At 34.6% G+C, this 13,356-nt stretch overlaps 1 protein-coding gene across 1 annotated transcript in view; it reads right to left on the reverse strand.

The window, feature by feature from the left end:
- ascc3 (activating signal cointegrator 1 complex subunit 3) overlaps nucleotides 1–13,356 on the reverse strand; it is a 294,060-nt gene that overhangs the window by 7,857 nt on the left and 272,847 nt on the right. Inside the window, exons 35-37 of the mRNA XM_065246358.2 lie at nucleotides 10,135–10,246; nucleotides 9,845–9,979; nucleotides 2,833–3,057 (exon numbers count right to left, since the gene is read on the reverse strand). Coding sequence (XP_065102430.2) covers nucleotides 2,833–3,057; nucleotides 9,845–9,979; nucleotides 10,135–10,246 — 472 coding nt within the window. The remainder of the gene's footprint in view (nucleotides 1–2,832; nucleotides 3,058–9,844; nucleotides 9,980–10,134; nucleotides 10,247–13,356) is intronic.

Consider the following 13,356-nt stretch of genomic DNA (forward strand, 5'->3'; position numbering starts at 1 on the left):
CCGGCGGCGGAGAATTGCGGAGCTGGCGTCTACTCTGTCACTGAGAGGCAGGGACAAGCAGCACTTTCAATTCACCGTCGGTACGGCAGGTAACTCGTCGATAAATGAAAACGAAACAGCGTTTCCAAGAACCGGTGTCTAATATGTATATTGCTTGGTCCTCTCTTTTAAAATGAAACAATAATTTAAGTGTTTGGACAAGAACTTGAAAACATAAACGTATTTGTTGCCAAGACGGAGGCTGCGTGTACCGTTTAACAAACATTTATATGCGTTATATGAATGAAGATGTGTTATTGAGTCGTATTTAGTTACTATTTTATATTAATTTAATAATATTCTTGGGTTGTCTCCTGTGATTTCAAGTTTATATTGACCAACCCTCTGATCTGTGGCTGATACTGTATCAGAGATGTTATGTTTTTAGCAGAGATCAGATGTGATGTTGTTTTCCAATTCTTTTTTTCTAGAGAGTGCAGAGTTTTTATGTTCATCCATTAATGAGGCTAGCAAGACCTTCATACAACTTCAGCCAGTAAGTATAACATTTAATAACTCCTATTTAAAATGTATTGGGAATGTCATTGAATTTTATTCTGCAGCACTTTATTCTTTATAGTCAGATCATCCTATTTGTCAGTCTGTGTGGTTTGCAGCCTTTGTTGTTGACACAACAATTAAAGCAGTGTAACACCAAAGTCTGGGTTTGGGTTATTCTTGCTGGGTTATTTGCATTGCATTTTTGGGGAAAAAATCTCACAAGTGGTGGTAATGCGGTCAGGGATGCAAAAGAAAGTCTTATAATTTTTATAAAATGTATAATTCCCTTGGCCCACATGGTTTTCTGAACACTTAAATCTGATCATTTAGTTCAGACCACTAAAAGTTTTTTCCTCTTTTGTAGATTGCAACAAATGTGGTGGAAGTTCTTCTCTGGACAGAATCCTCAAAATCCTTTCCTTTATTTCCTGGCCATGGGAAACATGCAACAGATCTCTCAATCTTTTTTGTCAATCAGTCTCTCTGAATACGGAAGTATTCCAAGATGGCGCAGCACGCACCGCCTACTTTAGGCTTCAAAAATGCTCTTCACAAACCAGTGGGTGACGTCACGGACACTACTTTCATATTTTTTTTACAGTCTATGGTTTAAAGGCATTTTACGTGCTTGAAAATAAATACCCCAGGCAATGTGCATCTACTGTAGTCTGTCATTTTCCAAATGGATAAATCCTCTGCTGTTCGGTTCCTTTGTACATCTTTGTTCGTGAGGAGTAACTTTAATAAATGAAGTATTTTTAGTCAAATACATTCCATACTCTGAAACTTGGAACATCTGGTCTATAAAAAACTTTACACATCTGTAAATGATTTTACTTTTAATTTAACAATTACATTGTTAATTTTCTTACACTGCTGCAGATTTGTTTATGTACATTTCAGTATTTCATTTATATATTGTATATACTTATATACAAATTCTGTCTTAAATTCAAACAAATTGATTTAACCTGTTACATTGTTACTTCAATGTGCATAATTTCTGATATTTAATAAATATATTTATACTTGATGTCAGTAAGCAGCAGTCCTTTAAATGATTTTGCAACTGCCAACTGTAAAAATTTAAGAGTTTGTAGTTATTTTGAAGTCAAATAAACATTTATTTGGTGTTCGCAATGGTCTTGATTTACAATAAAGCACATGATAAAAATAACCCAGCAAGAATAACCCAAACCCAGAATATTAATCTCATAAATGGTTAAAATGACTACACGTTGGGTTTTTTCAACAACCCAACCTGCTGGGTTAAAATGTGTTACCCAGCGTGTTGGGTTACTTTAACCCCGCATGTGTTCTGTCCAATATTTACCCAGCGCTGGGTTGCCAATTGGGTTGTTTTTAACCCAACCATTTTTAGAGTGTACACTTTAAAAATTCTCTAACCTGTCCAAAGATTGCAGATTTATATTGTGAAACATTTCTACCATCAAAGCAATAATAAAGTGTGATATTCAAGTTTGCAGAAAAAGATGAATGTGAATAAATGTCAAATATGTCTCATGCATTAACTCGCACCGCAATTCCCTGTAATTCTTGAAAAGTTCATATTTAAACAACTGAAAAGAAATCAATAATAAAGAGCTGAGCATCATTTTATGATATTACTGCAGTGTGAGCTCTATAAACGTATGTGACCCACAGTGAGACTGACACAGCGGGAATCGAAAGAAAGTAACCACATAAAGAAGCATAGCCAATCACTCGCAGACACGACTACAGACAATAACCAACACACACACACACACACACACACACACACACACACACACACACACACACACACACACACACACACACACACACACACACACACACACACACACACACACACACACACAGAACTAGCCGGACAGCGTGAACAATCTGTCCCATCCATTCCCAACCCCAAAAAAGAGTGCTGTCTCAGGCATAGCAAACTACAAGCAGATTCAAAATCACCAGCACTAAACAATCAACACCAGTTTAGTTGGCCAGTTCATAAGGTTATTATATAGCAAGTGTATCTGTGATTGATCCACACTACATCACATCAGAATATCCATGAATTCACAAATTCACACATCATACAGTATATATATATATTTCCACTCTTGATATTTGTAATATCAAAGATTGAATGACTGATTCCATTTTTAGATGATGAAACTTTAGTGTGGATTTCACATACAGGATCACATACGACTTATGACTTTATTCGAAATTACTGTTAACTTTGTAGATTCTTTTAATAAAGCAGCAAAATATCCACAAACAAACACAAAGAGGCACCTGGCAAATTCGGAGGGCGTTGTCCAGTACGGTTTTGGTGTCCGTTCCGTAGTCACTACATGGTAGTTGTGCTCGGCTGAAGTGGGCCTGTAAGAGCAGGTGTGTCTTGGTGTGGGCGCTGTCGTACGAGTGAGGGTTCACCTGCAGGGGGAGCCGCTGAGCCAGATCACTGTTTAATTGATCTTCATTGTGACGTACAGGGAGCTCAGCGTATTCCTCTGCATCCTGTTAACATACAGAAAGAAAAAAACTGCTTAACATCTGCCAACAGACATTCACCTCTAATTATGTGACATGACAAAGACTTCTTGCATTTTAATATATATTAATCAAAACTAAGGCTGTGACGGCGGCATTATTATACCACCACGACGGATAAAAACATGTGACATGACATGCACTGTATTAGAAAGTGTGCACTTGATGGATTTTATGAGTAGTGCCTTAAAGGGACACTCCACTTTTTTTTAATAGGCTGCAGCAGGCGCAATGATATTACGCAGTGCCCGAAAATAGTCCACATGGTTACTTTCAGTAGCAGGGGACTATTTTCGGGGCACTGCGTAATACGTTACGGCAGCAAAATCCTTGATTATTACGCTGGAATGAGAGTATAGTCCTAGAGATATCGGCCAAGAAAATCGCAACTTTTAATTTTCCGTCAATCTTACAAGTTCCCACACATTAGTTAACTTCAAATTCAAGGATATTTCAAGGACTTTCCAGGTCCAATACCCACATATTCAAGGACTAAATGTGGGGACACATTTCAAGCGATAGCAAGGTTACATTGTGTTACCTTTTAAGATACATTGTTACAATTCCCATTTAATGGAACTCACGCTGCGTCACTGCGGTGACACTTTGGGGACGCCTCCAGTGGTAAGTGCGTCTGAATGTGTATATCAAATTCAACCAATGGTGAGGCTTAATGACAAAGACAGGGTGACGTGGAAGCCAGGAAGTATATCGCTATCTGAAACATTGCCAAAGACAATAACAGGGACACAGTAAGAATGGCAAGGGAGATCCAGTGTCTCGTTCCCTTCTCAGGGAACAACAGTGACGTACGTAGCCCGAGATGTTATCATGTTTCAAACACAACTATGCAAAAAAGCATTTTGGTATGAATCAACACTCGCATACAGAAGATATAAGCATTTAAAGGTGCAATTTGTAAGATATTTGCAGTAAAATCTCCAAAAACCACTAGGCCAGTGTTATATATTTTGTCCAGCTGATTACTATCAATATCTGTAATGTTTTCAACTACTTGTAAATCATGAGAAAATTTCCATTCAAAACATTGACACGGGGCAGTGCAGTCTCATGTCAATGACGTTAATATCCATGTGACCCTTTGTCACCGCCTTTACTGACGTAAACCACATGACAACAGTGGTCGAGCTCGAAAAAATAAAATGGCGGCCAAGGAAGCAGCTGGAGCACAAATTTAGTGAAAATAAACGTATATTTTCACCTTTTAAGCATTTTAATTGCATTTCTAGCGAGAAATTAGTATTGTAGTTTTCAAATATGTGATTAGTTATCACAAAGGCGCTCTCTGTTTATATTTCAAACACGCTGCCTTTGAAGTGCGTCGGAAAGCCTTTCTCTGAGCGGCCTTCAGGCATCCGAGGCCGAAGTCATGGCCTCATGAGGCAGCGAGGCAACAAGTCCTCACTGCCTTGAGTTTTCGGACGCAGCGAGCCAGTGTTGTGGACAAATGCGGAACAATGCGATAGCGCCTGTCGGGCTACGCGCTTGCTTATGAACTTATGGATATCTCTGTACCGTCTGCCGCTGGTTGTGTCAGCTCCTGTAAGCGTACGGGCCAACCAAACGACCCAAGAAGAGTTTGGAACAAAACGAGGGAGGATCAATTTGTTGTTGCATTATCTGGATGGAGAGAGCTTCACGACAACATTTAACTAGACCGAGATTCTGATCCTGCTTGTGTTTTACGCGATGGGTGAGTTGTTTTGATTCGTAACCCTTCAAAAAACGTATGCTATTATATTGATCACAACATTAGTGTGTAGATTGTAATCAGCGCGTCTTCCCGCGGATGATATGCACATCAAAAGGTATTGTACAGCAATATAAATGGTCATTTTAAGACACTTCACAATAAGATTTGTACTGTCAATACATTATGTCAAAAATCATTGTAGATTGTAAGTTGAAAACTTAATTCTGTGCTGTGTTTACCATCGAATTTGGACTAATACTGTAATATCAATATGACTAACAATTTCGTTTTGAACATCACAAATAAACTTACATAATGTAATAAACGATGTCATCAAACGCAACATTTATAAGACTTGATTACCTTACGTGATTTCTCGTTCGCGTCTGATTGATGGCCATCAGTGGTTGAGTTAAAGACTACAAATCCCATAATTCCACGCTGCTTCAGAGCGTCAGTAAACAACATCATTGTTATTGTTTGATCTGGCGCCATCTAGCGGCGAAAATAATACAAACTGCATCTTTAAAGTGAAAGTCTAGAATTTTTATGATATTATCCAGGGAATAATATGGATTTTGTTTTTAGAAAACTTCTTGCATAGCATAGATTCAAGCACTTTCACTGACCTGTATCTATGTATGTTTATTTTCAAAAACTTCCCCGGGCCTTGAATTTTTTTGTGATTGTTGCGGGCAAAAATCCTTAATCTTGCGGCACATTTTCTGAAAAAAATGCGATGGAATATGCAGGATATTTATGCAATTTTATGCCACGTAATTGCAGGAACTTGAAAAAATTGCGGGAACTTGCAAAAACTGTTTTTAGCTTTCGCAACTTTTCAATGATGTTCACGTCACTTCATAACGTTCCCATGGCAACAGTGGACATGGCTGCGCTTGTGTGAGGTAAATGCAACATTTTCAATTTCTGCTAAGATATATGTGAATTTTGCTATGAAAATGAAATCATGCAAGCCCCGCATAATTTGCGCACGGAAATCTGCAATTTATGCGGCGAAAAGTGCTGCGTATTTGAAAAAATTTGCCCCCCGCTTAAATATGCGGACGATGGCTGATTATGCATTAAATCATGCGATCGCATAATCACGTTTTTCTGGAGGGACTGAAACCTGAGGTGGTTTAGATTGCTATGATTTATCTGTCTAGGTTAATAGTTAAATAAACAAACAAACATTTCATCAACTGAGCCCATTGAATAAGGATACAATTAGATGTTTTATCAGACCATTATACATTTAGGTGTTTACATTAGAGCATTTTTGTTTTAAAATGGCATTTTTTTAAATAATAACGATTCTCATCTATACTGGTATTATAGAAACAATCTCTTTCCATACCGTACACCACCAAAAACACATGAAACATGACCACTGCAAACAATGACTTTCTTACTTTTACTTTTCTTACTACGTATTTTTGTCTTGTTTTCAGTACAAATATTTAAAAATGGGGTAAGTAAAACTTAATTTAAGAAAATTTCAAGATATATTCACTTAAATTGTGAAACTGGGCATACACGTACAAGTGTAAAGAACTGTGTTATAACTGTTTTAATTCTTGCAGCCATTTGTATTGTAATTGATAACTGAGTCCCTGGCGTAAGTTCATGTTTTGCCATTTTCTCAAGGCCGGGGAAGCATTGCAGTGGTTTGCATTTGTTACGCATCTCATTCCACACAATGTTCCTTTCAAAGTTCTTATTTATTTATATTTACAAAACTTATTTACAAAAAATGGATGTTACCAAATTTTGAAACAAATGATATGAAACTAAATTTGTTTGAAATAAGCTAACAAAGCTTAAGAAGTGGTCCAAAATGATGTCTGACCCAATCCATTTCTCCCTTCATATACGCTTTATATTTGAGGTTTAAAATTACCGTCTTTCTTTCGTAATAAGCAAGTTCAATTGAAACAAAACATAAACAACATTACAACAATATTCAAACACAACAATAATCAAACATAAATTTAAAACAGATTGGCCACAACCAGTGATGGAAGCGGACAGAACGCTCTGTTCTCAAAACTGAGCACTGATAACACTGATAAGCACAGATATATCTCCATTAGGAGGATATGTATTAAAACAAGCTGGTATAGCGTTTATAATCTGTGACAATAGTTGGATGCAATATGTTTATTTTGGGCAAAACCTCAGTTACAAAACTCAATTATCCGAATAAAGTCACTTTCACTTTGAATAAGATGCACTGTCTCATTAAAGCCAGCTGTCACATTACATTTTCTAATTAGTGGCAAAAATGTTTAGTACTTATGCGCTCGGTTTGGGTGTGTGTCATGAATAAACACAAAATGTCCTTAAAAAGAGACTTTAAACAGCTGAAACTCTGCAAACCATGCATGTTTTAGTTTACAAGGTCACTGTGGCAGGTCATTGTCGTATTTCAGTAGCATAATGTTTACATCATAAGGACTTGACGAATCAGGAAAGGATATGCAATGATCCAGAAGACCCAATAAGGATGCAAATGTGGGTACTCACGTTGAAAAGATGTTCATAAGAGAAGTCTGACTGTAATATTAAAAACTTATACCATGGGTCTGTTGAATGTTGTATTTTGAGAAATGCACAGGGGTATGCATTATTTTCGATAACCGTCCACCTAACCTGTCAAATGTCTTAAAAATTGTCACCACAGCAATATTTGTGGCAACTGTGGTATAAGCGGAATAATTGACTTAAATTATTTGAAAATAATGCACACCTGCGGTGTAACGGCATCTTAGGTGTGCATAATTTTTTTATAATTCAATGGCCTGTTGTTAATTATTCCTTGCGTATATAATGACAACCAAAGAATGAATAGTTAACTAACAATCAAAATGCTTTTAACAAGACTAGGCTAACTAGTACAGTGTAAAATATATTTTTGTGCTTAAAGTTTTAAGTTTAATCAACTTGGATATACACATTTTTCAAAAGAATTGACTAGTGAAGAGTTGACTAAAGCAAATTCAAATGACTTGTAAATCCTACTTGATTAAACTTAAAAATATATGTGCAAAAATATTTTTTTACAGTGTAGTTGTTTTTTCTTGCCATCTGTACCAAAACTGATTTTATCTCTAAATCATTTTCCTGAACAGAAGATTATTTTGCTTTATTAATATTAATATTATTATAATTTTATTTAAAAATAAAATATCTGCATTTCAGTTAATAAAATGAGACATGCCTGTATCTGAATACAAGAGTTTTATGATTTATGTAATCTTATTTTCTAACATCAACATTAAGTTCAATTTGTAAATAAAACAAAAACAATAAATCTGAATTAAATTATGATTTAGTTATTGATAAAGTACAAAATAAAGTAAAATCTTTCGTTTGATAATTTTTCTTGTAGCAACAGGGTTATATTGTTGAGTCAAGTGTATGAATCTTTATTGCTTATTTACTGATCGTCCTGTCATTATTTCTGCTGAATGCAGATGTTGGATCTATTTAACTGCTTCTCATGATGTTACAAATCTGTGAATTAAAAATCTCTCACTTTCAAAAACAAGGGGATTTATGCCTTTTAATCACTAGCAGTGCTATTAAAGCTGTGAGGAGCAGACTTGACTTGATGTCTCTTTATGAACCACACTATGTTAATTAGAGGACAATAAGGGGGAATAAGGGACTGCTGTAGAGGGGGGAGGCATGGGGACGGGTCATTTGTTACTATTGAATGACTAGTTAGGTTAACACTGGGAGGTCCTGCCCGTCTCATATCGTGCTTTTGTTAAGCAATCAGTGTTTGAGTTAGACATGAGATGTGTGTGTGTGCGTGTGCACGTGAAGAGTTTAAATCAAGCAGGGAAAAGAGAGGATCAGTCATGTATCCATACTGCTCTGGACATCATTATCAGGTTATACATGCACACACCGACATCTAAACACATATGAAATGAAAAGTAATCCCTCAAACCATACACAGTTTGACTTATTTAGCAGGTGAATCATTTTTTGTGTCATCTTTAAGATAAGTACTAGAAATGGCTCTTGATCTTTATCATCAATCTGTCAGAGGGGTTATGGGGACATTTGAGCAACGATTGGATTTAAAGTCAACTACAAAGAGAACAATTTGACATATAAATAAAATTAATTAATCTTTCAGCAATTAACTGATTACTAATTACTATTAATAACTGTTTTCTACAAAATTAATATATGTAATTTACATATACATATATTCCCTAAATATAAATTGTCTATATTAATAAGTCAGTATTTATATAAAAAATATAATAAAATTAATCAGCTATTTTCCCTTCAAGCTTAAAAAAGGATTTAAATGTCACTTAATGCATGTGATTATTTTCTTTTTATTATTGAGGAAAAACTGTTGTGTGTGAACGGTCAGAATTAAATATATAGAGATGAATATAAACTTAACAAATGATATCATGATGTAAATGAACTTAATATACAAAAGCAAAAACTTGAATTAAATATTAGTATATAACATGCTATGTAAACTTTATGCATAATAGTTTAGCTAACATATCTAATGGTATCATATTATCTCTTTCTATAACTCTGTGCATTTATTGCATTACAGTAATAGGACATCATTTTTGTTATGGTGCAAAACCCAATCTCCAGTATTTAGCTTTTACTTCAATCTCAGGACCGCATTTATAAAAGCCCATTTAAGAAGATGTTTGAACAAAATCCTGTTATGGGTTTCCATGTGTCTTGTAGGTCCTGTAGTGTGAGACAGATGTCATGTGGAGGGGATGTCAGTGAAGTGTGAAAAGCCTTTATGTCTCAATTATGGCCGCGATCAGTGAGAGCGGGGCGGCCCTCTAATGAGCCGAAAATAAAGAGCTGATAATTTTCACACCAGCCCTTAGGGGTTCAATTATACATTTGTGTGTGTGCGTGCGCGTGTGTACGGGACGCAGGGAATAATCATTAACTGTATCAGGATGTCAGGCGGTGATGCATTGATGTGTAAAGCTGACGGCAGAAGATGTGAGGAAACTGTGAATGTTTGCTCACCGACAGGATGCTCAGCAGCTCGTGGATGGGCAGATCTGACTTCAGTCTCTCTTTAAACAGGCCAATGGTCTGATGTTTCAGGTAATAGTAAGATGCGATGCGACCGTATGTCAGAGGCTCGATGGTGCATTCGTCCTAAACGAAACAAGGTCAACATAGAGAAATACTGTATAGAAGATATCTACTAAAGCCCACATTCTGGCCTCTATGACCTGAATCATGAAATGACACTAAATAACAATGCAAGTTGGAAGAGGAGAAAAGTGAATAAACTGCTAAAATCATTGTACCTCCTGTATTTGTATGCAGTAAGAACACTCCAATTCTCTCAAACTTCTCTCCACAAGGTTTGAAAGATATCTGTTGATAGTTTCATGACTGACATCATCCAAATTATAGTAGCTGAAAACAAGCAAAGAGAAATATGGGTTACAAGTGAGAAAACAATCACAATAAATTTATAAATCAACAATCATCCACCATCAGAATGAGTTTGATTTAAAAGGATTTTGATAATAAACATTATCAAATCTGGTGGTGACATTTTTAAATAAGATTTACTATTAACACGAGTTAATGCATGAACTAACTATCAACTAACAATGAACAATGAACTCTTAAAATGTTGAGATTGACATTAACTAAGAATAATAAATGTGGTAGAAGTGTTGGTCATGTAATTTCTGTCAGTCTGGCTGAAAAACATGAGATGTGGGTCTTTAATATCTCTTAACATTAATCTATTAAAAACAACCTGATGAAGAAAGAAAGAAAACACAAGAGTTTTACCACACATGCAAAGACAACAAACACTGGACTCTATATACATACTTGGATACATATTTACTTAAAGGGATAGTTCATTTAAAAATGAAAATTCTGTCATCATTTATTCAATCTCATGTTGTTACAAACATAAATTTATTTATTTGTTTTAATGAACATGGAGGAAGATATTTTGAGGACCGTTCATGAGCCCCATTCACTTCCATAGTACGGTTTGATTAACGGTTTGATTAAAAACTTTCCTCAAAATATCTTTAAACATTTTCAAAATATCTTGCGTTATACAGGTTTATACAATAACCTTTCTTTATATCCTTCATATCTTCCTTTATACAATAAATAACAATGATACAGACAGTGAGTAAATGATGACAGAATTTTCATTTTTGCATGAACTATCCCTTTAATAAGATACTAAGAATCCATCATAATACGGTTTCATTTGTTTAGCAATTAATAAGGGATAATGTACAGGCAGCAGGTTGTTATTGTAAAAAATAAACACAGACAGTGCGATCAGTCTTTTATTACACTGAAGGGGTTTATTTTGTAAAAACAACCTGCTCCTGTGCACCATCCCGCTTATTACACAGCTATTTACCTCATAAAAAAAGTAAGGAATATTAAACATTAATTTGAAATACTTTATTTGCTCATTTTTAACGAATGCAGACCTTCCACAAGGAAAACCTGTTTCATTTTGGTTTTAAGATAAGACAAGACATATATAGAGATATATGTTATTAAAATACATATTTATATTTAATGTTTGTGTAATATTAAACTGTGCCTGTCAAAATGATTTGCAGCCGTGTGATATTAGTTTCAGGCAGTTGTTATCTGGGAATAACTTGCCTTGGAATGTCGCGACCGGCCAATCAGGATCAAGTATTTAAAGTGCCGTGTAATAAAATATAATAACATTAGATGAAATACAAATAAATGTTTAAATCAATTATTCATCTTTCATCTATGTATACTTTTAACATTTCAAGTTAAATGAAGTATATTAACATTAATTTCATAATGAAGTTTTAAAATGCGCTAATTAGCAAACATGTATTAACATTAAACATAAATAGACAGTATAATTAACATGAACCTTTATTAAAGTGCTCATACTTGGTTAAAAATGAAAAATTATAGAGGTTCACTCTTACTTAAGTTATTAATAATAGTTTTTGTTCTTGACTTTGATGAACACTATTTATAAAAAAAATAAACATAGATGCTTTAAAATATGAACTTAGACAGAAACTTGAACTTTTGACATGAACTCTTTTCTATCTTAAAGGGATAGTTCACCCCAAAATTTGAATTTTGCCATCATTTACTCACCCTCATGTTGATACAAAACTGTATAAATGTATTTGTTCTGCAGAACACGGTTTTTGAGCACCATTGACTTTCATACTATTGATTTTCGTACTATGGAAGTCAGTTGAGCTTCTGCCTTCTGCTTGATTACAAATTTCTTCCTTTGTGTTTAGCAGAACACAGAAATGACTTATACAGTGAGTAAATAAGGACAGAATTCACATTTTTGGATGAATTACCCCTTTAATATGCCAATTCATAAAATCCAAAATATATTTAACATATTGTGTCTCGGAAAAGCCTAAATATTTTGATATAAAATCTTTTGTGTTCAGTAGAAGAAAGAAAGTTTTTCTTATTTATTGAGCTTTTCACGTATTGTAATTTAGCAAATTCTGCAAGGTGTAGAACCTAAACTACATTTATGTGCCTTAAAAAAATATGAAAATTCACTTGTAATGTCCAAGTCTTTAATTATTCAGTCTAATGCTTTAAAGCTGAAGTTTGCCCTGCACACCTTTTTTAGGAAACCCACTGCTGAAAAATCATTTCCAGGTTTGGTGAGATTTTTAAGAGGGCAGAAATCACTTCCATGTTCAGCAGGGATTTAAGAGCAACCACATGAGATCAACACACAACATTCACTTCATCTCTCTCTCTCTCTCTCTCTGTGTGTGTTTAAGGGAGAAAGAGAGGTTATTTAAGTAATTTGAAAAATTCCCGACATAATACTGCTTCTTTAAAACCACAACACATGGTAGCACTTTATTTTACAGTACGTGTACTTACCTTGTACATATATGGTAAATAAGTTGTACTTAGCGACAAATGTGTGGTACTTACTTTTAGGTATCTACATGGTAATTAACTGGTCCTCTACTTACCAGTGGTACACACTTGGTAGTTATTATGTTACTCTAGATAAGTACTGGGTAATAACAGATACATACTTAAAGTGTAGGTATACTGTAACTAACAAGAAACATTACTGTACTTACAAATAAATGTACAATATAAGTATTTAGTACTTACAGGCAAGTGAGGGTAAATGACAGGTATTTATATGTACCACTGTTAAGTACAGTAATGATACCAATTAATTACCCTGTAGATACCTAAAAGTAAGTTCCACACATTTGTCGGTAAGTAAACTTATTTACCATATATGTACAAGGTAAGTACTAGGGATGCTAAACAATTAATCGCGATTAATCGTTAGCAGAATAAAAGTTTTTGTTTACATCATATATGTGTGTGAACAGTGTATAATAAATTTGTATAAATAAATGTACACACATGCATGTATATGGTTTAGAAATGTTTACATGTGTATATACATTTGTATATTTATGTATAATTTATATTATATATAAATATAAATACTTAATGTATACATTTTTTTTCTTAAA

The sequence above is a fragment of the Paramisgurnus dabryanus genome, chromosome 13 (genome assembly GCF_030506205.2).
Source record: "Paramisgurnus dabryanus chromosome 13, PD_genome_1.1, whole genome shotgun sequence".
NCBI classification, from domain to species: Eukaryota; Metazoa; Chordata; class Actinopteri; order Cypriniformes; family Cobitidae; genus Paramisgurnus; species Paramisgurnus dabryanus.